Source organism: Budorcas taxicolor, chromosome 7 (genome assembly GCF_023091745.1).
Source record: "Budorcas taxicolor isolate Tak-1 chromosome 7, Takin1.1, whole genome shotgun sequence".
In the NCBI taxonomy this organism is placed as follows: domain Eukaryota; kingdom Metazoa; phylum Chordata; class Mammalia; order Artiodactyla; family Bovidae; genus Budorcas; species Budorcas taxicolor.
This window is the reverse complement of record NC_068916.1, coordinates 49,257,498-49,277,179: the sequence shown is the minus strand read 5'-3', so window position 1 is coordinate 49,277,179 and position 19,682 is coordinate 49,257,498. Positions and strand designations below refer to the sequence as shown.

Sequence of the window (19,682 nt, the reverse complement as noted above, 5' to 3'; positions counted from 1 at the left end):
GCATTACAGCCCAGGAATCAGCTCCCCCTGGGCAGGAGAAGGGAGGAAAGGGCACAGGAGGCCACATAAGTCTCTCTCCTTATCTAGCACCACATGTCTCTCTCCTAGCTTTGTGAAGGGTGATTTACACCCTGGCTGGAATGACTCTCTTTCTGAGCTGATTACATTGGCAAATGCCCCCCAGAGGCCACAGCAGGATGGCCATACTCAGAAGCAGCAGCCAATAAATCTCAGAGGTATATATTGCACTTCTCAGTACCCTCCCTCCTGGCCCTCTGCCAGGTGGGCTGTGGAAGTAGGAGAGAGCTTGGTTGGAGGAATTGGGGGAGGACACCCTTCAATACCTTTCATTACCATCTTCCCTAAGTACTGTTTAGTTCTCAGTCTTACAAGCCATTCTGCCTCTGTCTTTATCCAGGGAGCAGGTGGGAACCAGCCCAGTAAATTGATCTAATAAATAACCCTTATCTTTATGGGTAGAAGTCCTGGGTTTCTTCTAGGTATTTGCTCTTGATAGAGTAGCTTGCTCTCCTAACCCTCCTCTAAAAATGATAAGGCTCCTAAATGATCTCTCCAACCACCTTTCTTAATGATCTTTCGTCCAGGGAAATCTCTGCAGTTTAGTCTGAGGGAGGTTTGATCCTTCCATCCTTCCTCATGACACTGAAGGGGCTGAATTTTGGAGGAGTCTAGTCTGGCAAAGGTCCTGGGATCTGGCCCCAGGTCTGTCCCCAGCAAGGTCATTTCACCTGTCTGCAGAATCTTGGGGTTAATAATACAACGGAATCCCACCCCTGAAGATACTGATGCGGGGAAATGATATCAGAGATGTGCAAATTCTAAGGGGAAAAAACCCCCAAAACTTGAAATGCAAGTGCCCTCGTGCGTTTGTTACAAGATCTCATTTGGGGTGGTTGTTTCTTGGTGGTAGAGCGGATTCCGGAAAGTGAGATAGGATGCTTTTTAAAAAAAAACCAAATATTTGGACCCCCGAGATGGCGAGTTTCCAGTGGCAGCTCCTACAATGACTTGGTTGCTCCACGGCGCGTACCCTGCCTGGCTCGCCCCAACCCCCGCAGCCCTCTAGGCCTAGTAGGAGAGGCTGCGTGGTGCGTCCGTTGGCTTTGGAGTTGGAGGGCGGCGCCCGGGACCCTGGTGGGAGAGTGTCGGCTCCGCCCTCCCTGCGAGGAGGGGCGGGAGAAGTGGTGGGAGGTGCCGGTGGAGGAGCCCGGCTCACAGAGCTCCTGTGCTAGGAGAGAGGGTAACGCCGAGTCGGGTGCAGGCAGAGCACCCGACGTCGACAGCCAGCGCGCGCACCCCACCATGGCGCGCCCGCGGAACCCGCGACCTTTGCCGCCTGCGCTCCTGCTCGTGCTGCCGCTGCTGCTCCGAGCTGGTGAGTGTCGTTGGAGCCGCCCCGGCTGGGGAGCGAGGGGATGGGGCTGGTGGTTACAGTAAGTGGGGTGCTGGCACCAGAGCCCAAAGAGGTCTCAGACTGCACACTGCTACCTGGTGCCGGGCGTCCGTCTGTCCTAGCCTGGAGAACTGGAGAAGGAAGCCTAGGGTGTCAGGAAGGGCTCGGTTCTACGCCTAGTCCAAGCGTCTGAACTTGTAGATTGAGTGTCAACCGTGGCCAGGGCACCCAGGCATCTCCTCACTGCCGGTTCCCCCTCTTCCCTCTTTTGATGTGCTCCTATACAGTCACGGAACAAGCTGCAGCCAGGCCACTACCAAGACAGCATTGCTAGGAGGCGGGTAGAATCAGAAGCAGGACGCCTTTTGCTCCACATGGGCTTTACGACTTCCACCCTGTGTGAAGACTGGGAAAGTGGCCACTAGGTACAGATGACAATATTGAAGTTTTTGTTAGAACTAACTTGTCACTGTGAACTCCCTGGTGGTCCAGTGGTTAGGACTCTGAACTTTCACCCCCCAAAAAAGAAAGAAAGAACTGACTTGTCACAAATTAGGGTTGAAAACTGCTGCCCAGAAATCGCCAACACTATTACTGAGTGGTTGAGAATATTGCTCACCATCAACAAACCCCCTCTTCAGGATGAACTTTATTATTATTTTAATTGGAGCAGAAAACTCACTGTTGGGTAAGATGGCCTTTCTGTATAGGCTGCCCAGCACAGTGCCTTGCCCTGTTATAGATCCACAATAAGTGTTTGTGTAGTACATGGTGCGAGGCCTGATTTTAGAACTATGCCATTCCCCTAAGAAATCTCACTGTGGGGCTCCCGTCCAGAGCCTGGCTGGAGGGACTCATGAGGCAGAGACCAGGTACTTATCTGCACATGACCTCTTCCACAAAGTAGGACTGCAGAAGTGCAATCTTGGCTGAGAGACAGATAAGGAAGGAAGGAGGGAAAGTACTGACCTGTTCAGACTGACTGTCAGTAAATCAGAGCAACAAGACATCACTGATCTGATTGAGCTGCCCAGGAAATTTCACTACCCTAACAGTATGGCTGTATGTCAGGATCTGGGTAAATTTTCAACACCTTCATCATGACCAATTTAGTGGAACAAGTTACCCTCTGTTAGTGATGAAATTTAACATGACCCGCACCTTCTTTTGTGCAGCTGCAATGCCCCCAGATCTACCACTGCTCAGACTTGGTGAACTGTATCAGCTAAGAAATTAGAGAGGTTTACTTTTGAAAATTGTTATGACTCAATATTTAATATTTAGTCTAGTTAGAGCAATGAGACTTGAACCTGCTACATTTCTTTCAGCAAGCACTTTCTGGGTACCTACTAGAAGTAACATCTTAAACATGCAGCATTTTTCAAACTGTTTAAATCCATGTCCCTTTTTTGATAAAGATAAAAATCTTATGTCTTCCTTAAATAAATTTTGAAATTTCAAAAGTCCTTTTGTTCATCTTTCACATATAAAATTGTTATATATGCTTTTTTGTTTTTGTTTGTTATCATTGTTGTTTTGGCCATGCCATGATCCTAGTTCATGTTTTGGCCATGCAAGATCCTAGTTCCTTGATTAGGGATTGAACTTGGGCCATCAGCAGTAAAGGCACAAAGTTTTAACCACTGAACTACAGGGAATTCCTGTCACACATGCCTTTCTGAACCACAGGTTCCCTTTGGAAATTCTGATACGTCCCTAAAAGGGTCCCATCCTCTCTCTTTCTTATCCCCTGCATTGAGAAATTCTGGTTTAGTCCAATCCCCTTTTTAAAAATCAAAATTATGGACTTCCGTGGTGGTCCAGTGGCTGAGACTCCATGCTACAAATGGAGGGGGACCAGGTTTGATCCCTGGTTAGGGAACTAGATCCCACATGCTGCAGCTATAATCCTGCATGCTGCAGCAAACATTGAAGAGTCCATGAGTTGCAACTAAGACCCAGTACAGCCAAATGAATAAAGAAATTTTTTAAAAAGTCAAAATTAAGGACTTCTCTGGTGGTGCAGTGGATAAGAATCTGCGTGCCAATGCATGTGACACGGGTTTGATCCTTTGGGACGATTCCACATGCCACAGAGCAACTGAACCTGTGAGCTACAACTACTGAAGCCTGCACACTCTAGGGCCCTCAAGCCACAACTAATAAGCCCCTGTGCCACAACTACTGACGCCCACATGCCCTAGAACTGACAAGTCACAACTACTGCGCCTGCATGCTACAACTACTGAAGCCTGTGCATCTCGAGCCTGTGCTCTGCAACAAGAGAAGCCACCACAATGAGAAGCCAAAATACTGCAACAAGAGAGTAACCCCCATCTCTGCAACTAGAGAAAGACCGCATGCAAAAATGAAGACCCAGCACAGCCAAAAATAAACAAATAAATAATGACTAAATAAATATAGCAGTGTGTACATGTCAAAAAGTAAAAATAAATGCCAAAAAATCCACAATGAACAAAATACCAAAATTTTAAAGGAAAAGTAACAATGCCATGTTGAGGCATATTAGAGCCTGAAGCAAAAGGAAAAACCAGTACTGCTCACCCTGCCCTTTTTTGCACATTGGATATGGCATCAATTGTCAAACTTTAAGGGGCATCATTCTCTCTAGTGAATTTGCTAAAATTCAGATTCCCAGGCATTATCACGAGAGATTCTCGTTTGGTAGTTTGGAGCTAGGGCTCAGAAATGTACATTTTAATAAGTAATCTAATTGATTATTATATGATTGGAAGAGACTGTTGGACTAACTAAACTTGGAGGCCCCTCCTAATTTTGGGACTCTAATTATAAGTAGAAGGTGCTCAGAGAAGTTATTGGGGTGGCTCATAAAATATCTGTTATCTGGTTATTTTTAAAATACTAGTGGGAGCTTACAAAGAAAAAGCACTGTTCTAAACACTGGTAACAGAGTGGTGATAAGATAGACATGGAAATCTAGCTGGGAAGAAAATTTTAAAATGGAGTAAAAATATATCAAATGGTGATAAGTACTATGCAGAGAATTGGAATAACAGTATGTTAGAGTAGCTGGGGGTCTATTTTACTTTGGTTGGTTGGGGATAGCCTTTGTGAGATGCCACTGAATGACCAGAAGGGTCCAGTCATGTGAAGATCAGGTGGAAGAGCATTCCAAACAGACAGGTTAGGTGGACACAAGCTTGTATCGTTTAATGGCAACCAGAAAGAAGGCCAGTGCAGATGTAGGGAAGTGGGAGAGGAAGAAAGAGCTAGGAGGGAAGGTTAGAGAGTTGGGCAGGGCCAGATCTCTACAAGGCTTTGTAAACCAGAGTTCATAAACTAGATCTTAACCTAAGTGCAGTGGAAGCTGGTGGAAGGATTTAAGCAGAGAAATTAGATGATCTGATACACAGTTTTTAAGTTGATCAGTTCAATCACTCAGTCGTGTCTGACTCTTGAGACCTCATGGACTACATGCCAGACTTCCCTGTCCATCACCAACTCCTGAAGTTTGCTCAAACTCATGTCCATTCAGTCGATGATGTCATCCAACCATCTCATCCTCTGTCATCCCCTTCTCCTTCTGCCTTCAGTCTTGTCCAGCATCAGGGTCTTTTCCAGTGTTGGTTTTTCACATCAGGTGGCCAAGGTATTGGAGTTTCAGCTTCAGCATCAGTCCTTCCAATGAATATTCAGGACTGATTTCCTTTATGATTGGCTAGTTTGATCTGCTTGCAGTCCAAGGGACTCCCAAGAGTTTTCTCCAACACCACAGTTCAAAAGCATCCATTCTTTGGCATTTAACTTTCTTTATACTCCAACTCTCACATCCATACATGACTACAGGAAAAACCATAGCTTTGACTAAACGGACCTTTGTTGGCAACATAATGTCTCTGCTTTTTAATATGCTGTCTGGGTTGGTCATAGCTTTTCTTCCAAGGATCAAGCATCTTTTAATTTTCATGGCTACAGTCACCATCTGCAGTGATTTTGGAGCCCAAGAAAATAAAGTCTCTCACTGTTTCCATTGTTTCCCCATCTATTTGCCATGAAGTGATGGGACTGGATGCCATGATCTTTGTTTTTTGAACGTTGAGTTTTAAGCCAACTTTTTCACTTTCATCAAGAGGCTCTTTAGTTCCTCTTTGCTTTCTGTCATAATGGTGGTGTTATCTGCATATCTGAGGTTATTGATCTTTCTCCTGGCAATCTTGATTCCAGCTATGCTGGAATATCCAGTTCAGTATTTCACATGATGTACTCTGCATATAAGTTAAATAAGCAGGGTGACAATATATCCTTGACATACTCCTTTCCCAATTCGGAACCAGTCTGTTGTTCCATGTCTGGTTCTAACTGTTGCTTCTTGACCTGCATACAGATTTCTCAGGAGGCAGGTAAGGTGGTTTGGTATTCCCTCTCTTGAAGAATTTTCCACAGTTTGTTGTGATCCACACAATCAAAGACTTTATCATAGTCAATAAAGCAGAAGTAGATGTTTTTCTGGAACTCTCTTGCTTTTTCTATGTTCCAACAGATGTTGGCCATTTGATCTCTATTTCCTCTGCCTTTTCTAAATCCAGCATGAACAACTGAAGTTCTCAGTTCACATACTGTTGAAGCCTAGCTTGGAGAATTTTGAGCATTACTTTGCTAGCGTGTGAGATGAATGCAAATGTCTGGTAGTTTGAACATTCTTTGGCACTGCCATTCTTTGGGATTGGAATGAAAACTGACCTTTTCCGGTCCTGTAGCCACTGCTGACTCTTCCAAATTTGCTGGCATTTGAGTGCAGCACTTTCAGAGCAAAATCTTTTAGGATGTGAAGTAGCTCAACTGGAATTCCATCATCTCCACTAGCTTTGTTCATAGTGATGCTTTCTAAGGCCCACTTTAGTTTGCATTCCAGGATGTTTTGCTAAGAGAACAGTTAAGAGATGATCCCATATAATGCTGCTGCTGCTGCTAAGTCGCTTCAGTCATGTCCGACTCTGTGTGACCCCATAGACGGCAGCCCACCTGGCTCCCCCATCCCTGGGATTCTCCAGGCAAGAACACTGGAGTGGGTTGCCATTTCCTTCTCCAATGCATGAAAGTGAAAAGTGAAAGTGAAGTCCCTCAGTCGTGTCCAACTCTTAGTGACCCCATGGACTGCAGCCTACCAGGCTCCTCCATCCATGGGATTTTCCAGGCAAGAGTACTGGAGTGGGGTGCCATTGTCTTCTCCCATATAGTGCTAGTTAGCATTAAAATTATGTTATATTCACACAATGGAATGCTATACAGCAATGAAAATAAGCTATTTGCAACTATACTTAACAGTGTGAGTGAATTTCAGAAACTTCATATTAAACAAAAGGAGCCAAGACACCAAAAACACATGTATGATTGAAAAACAGGCAAAACAAATTAACTAATGTCAGAAATCAAGATGTTGTATTTGCTTTGTTAGGAAGATGGTGACTGGCAGATAGCTTCTGGCATGCTAGTAATGTTCTGATTCTTTATCTGGGGATCTGGTTACACAGGTATATGTACTTAGAAATTCATTAAGCTATACATTTTTGATTCATGTATATTTCTATGTTATACTTTATTAGCAAACATGATATACAAATGACTAACAAAAACATGAAAATATGCTCAATATCATTAGTTATTAGGGAAATGCAAGTGAAAACCACAATGAGATACTAGCTTACACCCATAAGGATGGCTGTAAAAACAATAAAAAACAGAAAACATGAGTTAATAAGTATGTAGAGAAATTGGAACCACCCTCATGCACTGCTAGTAGGAATGTAAAATGATACCAGCTCCTGTGGAAAACAATCTAGTGGCCCATCAGAAAGTTAAACATAGAATTATCATGTGACCCAGCAATTCCACTTCTAGAGAAATACCCAAGAAAAATGAATACAGGTGTTCACGCAAATACCTGTGCATAAATGTTTACATAGCACTATTCACAGTAAGCCAAAGATGGAAACTACCCAAATGTCCATCAGCTAATGTTTACATAAACAAAACAAATTATGGTATCCATGCAATAAAATATTATTCATAAGAAAGAGTGAAACACTGATATATACCACAATGTGGGTGAATGTCAAAAAAAGTATGTTAGATGAAAGACACTAGATATAAAAGTATATATTTTATGGTTCCATTTACATGAAACATGTAGGATAGGTAAGTGTGTAGAGACAGCTGACTACCAGGGGGAAGTGAGAATGGAGAGTGACTGTTTAATGGGTATGAGCTTCCTGTTGGGGTGATGAAAATGAATTGGATTTATGAATTGGGAATGAAGTGATGGTTGTACAATACTGTGAATATACTAAATGCCATTTACTTGTGCCCTTTAAGATGATTGATTTTATGTTGCATGATTCTTCTCTCTCTCTCTTTTTTCTAAATAGTTTGCATCTTTTGACTACCTTCATCCAGTTCTTCCTTCCCACCCTCTGCCTCTGGTAGCTGCAAATCTGATTTCTTTTCCTATGAGATTGTTTGTTTTTGAAGTATAATTGACTTACAATGCTATGTTCCTAGTGAACAATATAGTGATTTGCTATTTCTATACATCTCAGAATGGTTACCAGACATGAATTTTACTTCAATAAAAATGTTTCACAACCTAAAATAGTTTATTAAAAAAGATGGATGCAACAACAGAAAATGGTAATTATGTGAAGTGAAAGATTTGTTAACCAACTGTGGTGACATTTTACAGTATATACATGTATCAAATGATCATGTTGTACATCTAAAACTTAAAAAATGTTGTATGTCAGTCGTATCTCGATAAAGCTGGAAAACAAAAAAGATGGCTGAATGGTAAGGAAGAATGAATTTCGAAGATGGAATCATGGAGACCAATAAGGACTCTCAAGTAGTTCAGACAGGAACTGATGGTGGACGCTTACTCCTTGGAAGGAAAGTTATGACCAACCTAGATAGCGTATTCAAAAGCAGAGACATTACTTTGCCAACAAAGGTCCATCTAGTCAAGGCTATTGTTTTTCTAGTAGTCACATATGGATGTGAGAGTTGGACTGTGAAGAAGCCTGAGTGCTAAAGAATTGATGCTTTTGAACTGTGGTATTGGAGAAGACTCTTGAGAGTCCCTTGGACTGCAAGGAGATCAGCCCTGGGTGTTCTTTGGAAGAAATGGTGCTAAAGCTGAAACTCCAGTACTTTGGCCACCTCATGCGAAGAGTTGACTCATTGGAAAAGTGATGCTGGGAGGGATTGGGGGCAGGAGGAGAAGGGGACGACAGAGGATGAGATGGCTGGATGGCATCACTGACTCGATGGACGTGAATCTGAGTAAACTCCGGGAGTTGGTGATGGACAGGGAGGCCTGGTGTGCTGCGATTCATGGGGTCGCAAAGAGTCGGACACAACTGAGCGACTGAACTGAACTGAGCTAAGGAAGGAGTGATAGATATGGAGAGAAATGGAGAGGTTCCAGATATGTAGTGAAATTGACAGGATTTGCTGGATTGAACATAGGATGTGAAGGAAAGAAAAGAATTCAGAATGACTCCTAGATGTCCTGCCTTGAAAAACTGGGGGATGATGGTGTGTTGTTGCCACTAGACAGGGACCCTAAGGCCTAGAGCGCAGGGCCTTTCTCCAGGGCTGACCTATAACCAACCATGATATTCTTGAGTAAGTAACAGAATCAGTAAAAGTGCCCTACCCCAATCCCAGCAAGTTCCCACTATAAGGGTTTTTATTATATATATTTTTTAAGTTTTTAATTTTGTTTACACTATGTTATTTTTAAGTGACTTTTTTTTTTTTTTGGCTGTGCTGCAAGGTTTGCAGGATCTTAGTTCCCTGACCAGGGATTGGACCTGGGCCTCAGCAATGAAAACACTGAGTCCTAACCACTGAACTACCAGGGAATTCCCTTAAGTGACTTTTAATGGAAACTGAGAGTTGTTGCTAACTGTCCTTTAGCACTCCCGTGTACATTCTCAACTCTCTGGTTATGATGCTAGCCCTGTTCATGGCATAACTCTGCTCAGGGCCCTCTTCCCAGTACCTGGCAGGGTCATCAGGCTCAGCTTTGAACAGTTGTTCCCCTTCCCTTCCCAGGAGGCTGAGCAGCCTTTCTTTATCAAACCTCCACCCTTTCTTGAGCCTGATCTCTTCTGTCCAGATTGTGACCACGGCAGGCCCTCCTGCTGGACTTCTTGTTCCCCACTAAAGGCCTCTGCTACCCCAAAACTTTCCTGCTAAAGATTTCATCCAGAATCCCCTCATCCTACCTTATGACTCAGTTTTCTCAGACAGCTAGTCTGACCTTATGTGAGCCTCTCTTGACCTCTCTCCCTCCATAGGGGACCACCTCCCCACAGAAGGCCGACTCACAAACAGCTGTATCCAGGCCAGGAGGAAGTGCCAGGCCGATCCCACTTGCAATGCTACCTACCACTACCTGAATTCCTGTGCCTCAAGTATAAGCACCTCATCACCTGCAGAGGAGCCTTTGGTCCCTGAGGACTGCATGGAGGCAGCACAGCAACTCAGGAATAGCTCTCTGATGAGCTGTACATGCCATCGGCGCATGAAGAACCAAGCTACCTGCCTGAACATCTACTGGACCATACATCCTGCCCGCAGCCTTGGTGAGGCTCCCATCCTAGAGTGGGCTAAGCTAGGGAAGATGGCTCTTGGGAGTTCATTTTTAATCCTGTTGGATATGGGCCACATGGTAGATTCTGACAGGGATGATAATGAAGCTCTGCATTTGACGTCGGTAAGAAATGCAAGGAGCAATTGGCTGTATCCTTTTGGGTCCCAGAATACTGCCCTCCCTTCCCACTACTTCCCCCTTTCTTTTACCTGGAAACATGTGGCTGCCTCTTGGAAGATCTCTGAACCAGGCTAAGGCCCAACATGGGAACTCCTGAAACAGATGGATATGGAGAGGAAGTGGAGGGAAATGGTCTTAACCCATAAATATAACATACAAATACAAGATAATCCATAGGTTCAGAGAGGCTGGGAGGCTGTGTCCTGGTGCAGCCTTTAACAGAGAGGATACTCATTAACCAGACAAGAGATGGTAAAAGACAAAGGGCACTGGAAGACCAAAGAGGAGCTTCCTCTGACTTTAAAGATCCCTTTTTATACAGTCAATTTTACTGGACTATGCCGCAATAATGAAATGGGGTCTTGTAAAACAAAGGTTAAGTTCTTACTCAGGTTTTGTCTTGTCTGTGTCATGTGTCCTTTTCGTTCTGGGATCCAGTTCAGCCTCTATCTGGGATGTTCCTTTCTGACGGCAGAGGGAAATGAGCACTGGCAGAATCATTCAATGCCTTTAAAAGTTTCTGCTCAGACATCACATGAAATACTTCTGCTCACATTCCATTGACAAGCAGATCACACGGTCAAACCTGATGTCCTCTCCCAGGGGACTCTAAAAATCTCATGGCAATAAATGAGGATGTGTAGTCTTACAGGAAGGGTAAAAATAAGTAGAAACAGTAGTGCAATCTACTGTAGTTCATCGCTTGGTCAAAACATTCATTTCCCTACCTTCCACAAGCAAAATATAACTACTCACTATCTAAGGAAGGTGCCTAAGTATTCTATTTAAGCAGAACATCAGACTCCAAGATCCCCGACTTGGATATTATCTTGTGGCAATTTCTGTATAATGTCTGAATGTGTGGTTCCTCTTAATCTAGAAACCTATATACTAAAAAGTCATCTGCTTCCCATATATACTCAATATGTAGTAAACAGGGACAGGAGAAGCACAACAAACTCAGAAAGAGAAATAGTGGGAAGCACACAGCAGACATTGATTCATAGCAATTCTGAAGTCCTGCCACACAACTGATACAAGGGCTGTCTTCCCTGGGAGTAGGAATTGCTCTTTAATAAGGCCCTGCTTTTGCTCATTGGGGAGCAAAAGTCCAGGAGTTTCTCAGCCCTCTGGGACATCCTTTCTTTTCCATTATTTTCTTGGGCTACATCTGAAAAGGGCATTGGAGACTATGACCTCCTTAGGGACTGAATAGCATTCTCTGCTTGCTTCTTAGTTGAGGAATGTTGGAGCATCTTAAGTCTCAAATAGTCAGAGTCTCTTTTAATCCAGGCTGGTGGCTCTTAGCAGTACAACTCTCTCAATACATAATTGTGTTTTATATCTTTTGATTTCTGTCACCTCGTGTGCCAGTAGCTGTTCCTATAATCCTTTTCAAGACATACATCTCTTTCCAGACCTAATTAGAGGTACCTTGCCCTTATCAAACTTCTGTGCCTGAGCCACTATCTCAGTCTTTTTTCCCTGAGCATATTTGTCCAACTGGCAGGATTTATTGGATACTGTCTTAATCGATGCGATCTCCACAAAGGGCATGATAGCCACGAACTTGAATTTGTCTTTGCCCCAAGGCTGAGTTGTAATTGAGCTTATTACTCAAAGCACTTTTCAGTTTTATCTTTTACCATTAGAATATGAGAAGCAGTTGCATTTCTTAATCCTGCAAGTCCTAGAATTTCCATATTCTTTCTTCTCTGTTTGCTCCTTATTGGTAAACTGGTCAGTTCTCTAAGCTTTTATCTTTCTTGTGGTACCTGGCCAAATATGAGCATTCATGACATACTAGTAATCTTCCTTTTCTTAGCTTCTTCCTCTTAAAGCACAAGTGCACTGGTACATCATCTTCCTTCCAAGTTATTGCAGGCAACAATTTTACCAAACATTGTGCCACTGCATAATGAGAGCTGCCAGCCCCCAATAACAGCTTATTCACTGCCCAGTTCCAAAGCTAATACTGTTTATTTTAGATTTTGTTACTCCAGCACTGCACTTCTAGATACCAATTACATGTTTAATAAGAGTTTCCTAAATTATTCAACCAACCGCAAAATGCTTGGCTTTCACCAACAAAAATGTAACTTTTGTTCATGTTACACACATCTGCCATGGGCTTCCATGAGTTGGCTTTGTTTTTGCTCTGCCTGTCTTCTTCATTGAGGATCCAGGATGGTAGGTGGAAAAGAACCACAGCAGGACCACGTGGTAGTTATTAAAAATTCTTCTTAGAGGTGATTAAGTCTCTGAAGCTCACAATCCACAGACCAAGGCAAGTCACATAGCCAAACCTTACAGTAGGGTGGGAAAGTACAGTACTCTCCTAGGGGGCCTAGAACATGGCAACAGGTAAGGATATATAATCATCCTCCAGCAAGCAACTGGAAACAGTAATACAATATACCACTCTCCTTGTTCCCTAACTTCCTCTCCTCATCCTAATCATCTCACTTCTAGAGCTTCACCTGAACCCTCTCCCTAAATCCTCTTGCCTTCCCCCTCTTTTCCCTTGGGAGCTCCCAGGTCTCCCCAGGCATTCAAATCATCCTTTCCAATTTGCTTGATACTATCGATATCCCTTCTCTACTGAAGACATACTCACAGAATGTCCCTGCAAGCTCACCTCTGTCTTTAAACAATAGCTTTTAACCAGCATTTATTAAGCACCTTGTGTATGAGCTATGCAGTGATTTTTTTTAAATTGAGGTACGGTTGGTTAACAACATTGTGTATGCAGTGATTTTATAAGATCCTGTACATCTCTTTCAGGAGCCCACTGCCCCATGAGGGCATCTGAAAGAGATGTGTTTCCTTTGAAATCATTGTCTCTCCCTTCTCTGCTTTTCTCAGTCAGTTTCATTCTGGGCCTGGTCACATTTCCATCACCTCAGCGTGTGATAAATCTCCATAGCCAAGTGGCTGGTCCTGGAACAGAGTTCACCATGGCCCCTTCCCCAATTGCAAGAGCAAACAAGACAGAATCCCTTTACTTGTTTACATACCCACAGGCGATATGTGTAGTAGTTAAGAGTGGAGACTCTGGAATCAGATAATCCAGATTTCAAATCCCGGCTCCACTTATTAGCTTATGTGAGCCTGAGCAAGTGAATTAAACCTCTTTTATCCTCAGTTTCCTTTTACCTACCCAAAGACTTCTATGAAGACTAAGTGAAATTGTATATATATAAATATATAGCATATTTATATATATAATACCATAGTACCCAGTATACAGTGTGCACAACAAACAGTAGCTTTATTATTCTTACCATTAAACCAAGTTTATTCATCAAGCCTAGCCTGTACCTTAATGGCCCTGTTTTTTTTCCTCTCTTCCGCCCAGGATGCAGCTAGTTGGGTAGAGATTGTGCCTTTGCCTTTTCCCCAGGAGCTTCAGCCCCTCCTACTCTCATCCTAGCCCAGTCCTCAGGATTCTGATGCATTCTACCTTGTCTCTAGGTGACTATGAGCTGGATGTCTCTCCCTATGAAGACACAGTGACCAGAAAACCCTGGAAAATGAATCTCAGCAAACTGAACATGCTCATACCAGGTGTGCAGGGCCAGCTGGGGCTGGAGTATGGGAGGGCCTGGACCCTGCGGGAAGGGTGGCTAGTGGGGAACACAGCTGGGTAATAAGAGGGGAGAGTTCTAGACTGCCAGGTGACTAAAGAAGCCCTGTCATGGTGAGAGTCTGAGCTATGGGGCATTATCTAGTCTCACAAATCAACAAAAAGCAATAGTTATTAAGGAGATAATCGAAGAGAGCCTGTTAGAGCTTCTAGCTTCCAAAGGGTGGATCACTACAAAGGGTTAGAAGGGAGTGGCAGCAGTTCCAGGGAAAAAATGTGCTGAAATGGAGTATTTACCCTAATTTGAGGCAGCCAGGAAAGTAGCTTGTGGTCCCTGAAGACCAGGAAATTGCTTGTTTTCAACCATTCTAATGGGATGGGCGAGGTGTTGGGCAGGGAATGGTGAGAGAGAGTGTGACTCCTCAGGAGTGATTCAGGGTGGGGAGCCATCTGTCTGGCAAGGACTATGATGCATGTTTTTCAAGAAAGTGAGGCTGTTGTGTTAATTGGAGAGGAAGACACACATGCACTCTCTTTTTGAGAGAGATGTGAGATTTGTTGTACAGTCAGTTCTTCATATTAGAATTTTGAGAGAAAAGTATAGAAATTTCTATATTAGAAGCTCTAGGTTACAAGGAATCTGGGAATAACCTATTCCAGTTACTTCATTGTTCTGACTGCTGAAATATTCTGTTAATAGAAATATCACCATGATTTCCCAAGACTCAGAGTATGGGTTTTTTTATGCATGCATCAATCAAAGAAAGATGGACAGAATACAGATACAGAACCAAAATCCTAAGTAGAATTTGGTTGCATCTGTTGCGGACAGTTCAGAAAGTATACTTTTCCACGCCAGGAGGATTGTGGGATCCTAGTTCCCCCACCAAGGATGGAACCCCTCAGAAGTGAAAGACTGGCGTCCTAACTGCTGGACTTCCAGGGAATTTCCCAGAAAGTACTTTAGAATGTTGTAGGGCCTCTTGGTTACAGTTTCCACCATGGGATCTCACTCATTGCATAGGATTGTAAAAAGGATTTGGTTAGATGTATGTGGCTTAAAAGCAAACAAAACAAAACAAAAAAACCTAGGCAAGCAGAGGAGCAGGACTGGGGAGGCTCATGAATACCAGTGTTGTTTGAGGCTAGAGGGCAAGGCCTTTTTCAGGGCAGTCCTCCCTGACGGTCATGCCCTCCCACTACCGCCCTTGATAAATCAGAGGCTGGGCTGCAGGTCTGTGAAGAGGACTGCTGACTTGCTTCCCCTCTCCCCCCAGACTCGGACCTTTGCCTCAAGTTCGCCATGCTGTGTACTCTCAATGACAAATGTGACCGGCTGCGCAAGGCTTACGGGGAGGCGTGCTCTGGGTCCCGCTGCCAGCGCCACACTTGCCAAAGGCAGCTGCGCGCCTTCTTCGAGAAGGCCTCAGAGCCTCACTCGCAGGGCCTGCTGCTGTGCCCCTGCGCGCCTACCGATCAGGGCTGCGGGCAGCGCCGGCGCAACACCATCGCCCCCAGCTGCGCGCTGCCCCCGGAGGCCCCCAACTGCCTGGAGCTTCGGCACGTCTGCGTATCCGACCCGCTGTGCAGGTGCGGGTGCTATATGCTGGGCTCTAGTGAACGGGGTGGGTGCCACTCCTTCCGGGCTTCTTCCTGGGCAGGGTTGAATCTAACCTAGCCCAGGGATCCTGGACTGACTTCACCACGTAGCTACTCTCGATACCTTTTGAAACTCTTTTCTAGGGGTAAATGTGTGTGTGTGTAACACACACACACACACGGTATAAAAACCTTAGAAAATATAAAAATGTCTTAAAATATCACCCCAAACCCATCACCTGGAGTTAATCTAACATACTTTGGGGAGCATTTCCTTCCCATCTTTCTTCTCTATAGATAAACAAAATCAGACATTTTGAGAGTATATTTGTCTTGCTTTTCTTCCACTTAACGGTACATATCTGGTGAGCATTTTCCGATGGAAGCAGTATGGAATAGAGATGAAGACAAGCTCTGAAGTCAGACATATGTGAATTTAAATCCTTGTCTGTGTGACCTTGCATCTATCACTTAACTTAAAATTCTGTCACTTAACCCAAGGTTCCACTTGCTGCTAAGTCGCTTCAGTCGTGTCCGACTCTGTGCGACCCCATAGACGGCAGGCAGCCTACCAGGCTCCTTCGTCCATGGGATTTTCCAGGCAAGAGTACTGAAGTGGGTTGCCATTGCCTTCTCTGAGGTTCCACTTACTCCTCTGTAAAAACTGGGATAATAATGCAGACCTCTAGGGATTCTGGTGAGAGTTAAATTACATAATTTATGTAGAGAGTTAGCTTACTGGTGCAGTTAAGTAAGCACTCAGTAAATGATGGTGCTTATTTTGTCATTTACTGTTCTTTAACAACTTACTTTTTAACTGTGTACATTGTATTTCACCTTATAGATGCCCCATATTTTATTTAATAATTTCTCTATTTATAGATATTTAGGTTGCTTTCTTTATTGCTATAAATAATGCTGCAATAAATATTACTGTTATTCATTCATCTTTGTGCACAAATCTAATTATTGCTTAGGTTGTGTTGCTACAAATGTCATTACCAAATCAAAGAACATGAAGAATTGTAAGGTGTCTGATCAAAATTTAAGCAAAATTTTAATCTGGCTTACTTTGACCTTCTCACGCAAACATTCATCAGATTGAAGTTATCATCCTTTTAAGTGATATTTGTTGACAGTGAGAGTCACACCAACTTTGTGTTGCAGCTTGGTTCTACCACTTAGTTCTCTGTAACCTTGGGCAAGTCACCTCTCTTGAGTCCCACTTCCTCTTCTGTAAGATATTACATAATAAAAGCTCTTAGTTAACATAATATTAACACTTAGTAATTACTATGGGCAAAGTACTGTTTTAAGTACTTAACATCTAGTAACTCTTCTAAAATTCACAAGAACTCTGTAAGATTGTTGTTATTATTATTTTTTTTATCATCCTCAGTTTACAAATGAAGAAACCACAGCAGAGAAAGGATAAATAGCTTACTCAAATTCACCCCTAGATAGTAAGTCAGGTTTGTTAATGAAGTTTAGAATGAAAGAAGTCTGGCCTAGAGTCTGCTCCTAAAGGCTCTGCTATGCTGCCTGTTGTTATGCTGGTAGCTGTTACTATTACTATCACAATCACATAACAAGTGCTGGGCTAGATGACTAAGATATTGTCCCTCCCTTCAAGGAGTTTGCAGTTGAATGGGGATGACAGAGAAGTAAACCACTGATCTAACACAAGGCAAAATGTAAGGATAACTGCACATATTTATAGAAAAATATATTCATAATTCCATTGCCTAAAGATAACCAGCTTTACCTATTGTAGGATGAGTGTTAAAATAATAATATCTAACATTTATTGAATACTCACTGTATACCAGGACCTAATAAATGCTGTACATTTAATGCTCTTACTCCATCCTCACAAAAATCCACAAGGTAGTGCTATTTTTGTCTCTATTTACTGTCAAGGAAACTGAGGTTAAAGGAACTGCCTGAGGTCTCATAATTAGAGATTTTGGAGCCCAGGTTAAAAGTGATATGCTGTGGAGACTGGGGTGATAGTATATTTGACTGTGACAGGAGCAGGTCTCACTCAGGAGGAGGCCATGGCTCAGGTTCTGAAAGGCAGAGGATGATTTGGCATGAAGATAGGCACGTCAGCTAAAGGGGCAGCAAGTTGATGGCTGCAGGCCAGGCCAACAGGGACTCTTGAAATTTCCTTTTTTCCAGATCACGTCTGGCAGATTTTCAGACCCACTGCCATCCCATGGACATCCTAGGGACCTGTGCAACAGAGGAGTCCAGATGTCTGCGAGCATACATGGGGCTGATTGGTGAGGCTGGGGGATGTGGGTAGGGAGCCAACAGGTTGGCCAGCCTGGCGGGTGAAAATGCTCTCAAGCTGAACCCAGATGGAGTGGTCCTGAAACAGGTGGGAGACGGATGGGAGCTGAAGGCGGGGTTGGCTTAGTCACCGATAATCTTCTCTTCACCCCATAGGGACTGCTTTGACTCCCAATTTTGTCAGCAATATCAATGCCAGTGTTGCCTTAAGCTGCACCTGCCGAGGCAGTGGCAATCTGCAAGAGGAGTGTGAGCGGCTGGAAGAGTCCTTCTCCCACAACCCCTGCCTTAGTGAGTGCTTGCCATCTGCTCCCAGTCCCTGTGGCTGGTTCAGCTCGACCCCAGGAGAGTGAAGGGGTCAGCTCTGTGGTCCAAACTGGTTCCATCCATCTCCTGCAGATGGAGCAACCCCCTCCTCAGCCCTTAGCATAGGCTTACATCTCCCCAGCCTGGGCCTTTCTGCCTTCTCCCATTCCCTAAATGACCACCCTCCTGCCCCTGCCAAGCTGCCTCTTCACCTGTCTGAGCCCCAGGGACACTCTTCAGCTCAAGGAATAGCAAGCAGAATGAGATAATATCCCATTCCCACCTGCCACACACCCACCCTCATATATGCCAGGATCCCTGAGACATTTCCTTTCCTTCTTTTGGAGCCTAAGAAATCTCCAACATCTGCCTGCTCTCTGTCTTCCTTCTCTCCTCAGTGGAGGCCATTTCAGCTAAGATGCGTTTTCACAGCCAACTCTTCTCCCAGGACTGGGCAGCCTCTACCTTTTCGGTGATGGAACGCCAGGTAGGGGCTCCTCTGTTATACCCCTTCCTGCCTTTTCTGGACCATCGGGGGAAACCCAGACAAGGGGGACAAGAGACTGGGGGTGGTGTGAATTCCTTTTGGTCATGAGGACTGTAGGCCTCTAATGGACACCTCAGGGGAGGGGAACAGGCCTTGATGGAAGCTGAGGTGGTGCAAAGGGTGGAGCTGACTCCATTTCATTTTTTCCACAGAACAAAAACCCTGCTCTGAGGCCACAGCCTTGGGTGCCCACTCTTTTCTCCTGTACTCTTACCTTGATTCTGCTCTTGAGCCTCTGGTAGCTGGACTTCCTCAGGGGCCCTCTTCCCTTCTACCACACCAGCTGACCTGCTGCCTGCAATGGGTAAGGAAGGAACAGCATCAGGAAGGAGGTTCAGTCTACCACGTGGCAACCCTGACCTATGTCCAGTCAACTCCAGATGAGGTCATGGTAGAAGCTGACTAGCCGAGTTCTCATGCCCTTCACTTCTTTTTTTATTTTCTTGTTGTTTGGCTGTACCACACGGCTTGTGGGATTTTAGTTCCCCAACCAGGGATTGAAGCTAGACCCTCCCAGTGAGCACTCAGAGTCCTAACCACTGGACTGCCAGCGTCATTCCCTTCACTTCTTCTCGGGCTGCCCCTTCTTAGGACTTCAGCGTATCATCTGGTGGTATCCAGCTCTCCCGGGTTCTCTCCTTCTTTCTTTCTCCTGCCCACCCAGGATCACTCAGGCTCTAACAAATCAGTCACACTCTCTGCATTCTCCAGGTAGGCAGAGTTGGGTGTTCTGAAGTGACCTGGAAAGACATTCCTCATGGTAAGGAAAGCTGGAGGAAGACTCCTATCTATCCCTTGATTTCTCCTCTGAGTGGGGGATGGGAACCTACTGCCAGCCCTGCCCCAGGATCCTACACAACACTTGAGCATCGGGAGCTGGAGCATTTGGGCCTTGCTTTCTTCCTGCTACTGTCCTAGAGTCCCCTTAGCCTCTTGGATTATGATTAAACATTTTGACTTAAAACTTTTCTGTTTTCCCATTGTCCCACATTGTGAATTTATATAGAATGAGGGGTGTTACAGACACAAGAGCACAGGCCAGGTTATCTAAGAGACACAGTGACCCTGCCACCAGGTTCTATGTGACCCCGGGGCAAGTTTCTCAGCCTCCCTGTGCACT

General features: G+C 44.4%; 1 protein-coding gene and 1 non-coding gene across 2 annotated transcripts; one reads left to right on the top strand and one right to left on the bottom strand.

The window, feature by feature from the left end:
* The first annotated feature begins 1,272 nt into the window (after positions 1–1,272).
* GFRA3 (GDNF family receptor alpha 3) lies at positions 1,273–18,842 on the top strand. The gene is made up of 8 exons (XM_052644214.1): positions 1,273–1,396; positions 9,754–10,041; positions 13,704–13,796; positions 15,093–15,405; positions 17,596–17,699; positions 17,866–18,000; positions 18,414–18,502; positions 18,715–18,842. The coding sequence occupies exons 1-8, from the start codon at positions 1,324–1,326 to the stop codon at positions 18,802–18,804; spliced, it is 1,185 nt and encodes a 394-aa protein (XP_052500174.1). The 5' UTR covers positions 1,273–1,323; the 3' UTR covers positions 18,805–18,842.
* TRNAE-UUC (transfer RNA glutamic acid (anticodon UUC)) lies at positions 9,244–9,315 on the bottom strand. Its single transcript has one exon. It is a non-coding gene; the product is annotated as a tRNA-Glu (tRNA).
* Positions 18,843–19,682: the final 840 nt, after the last annotated feature.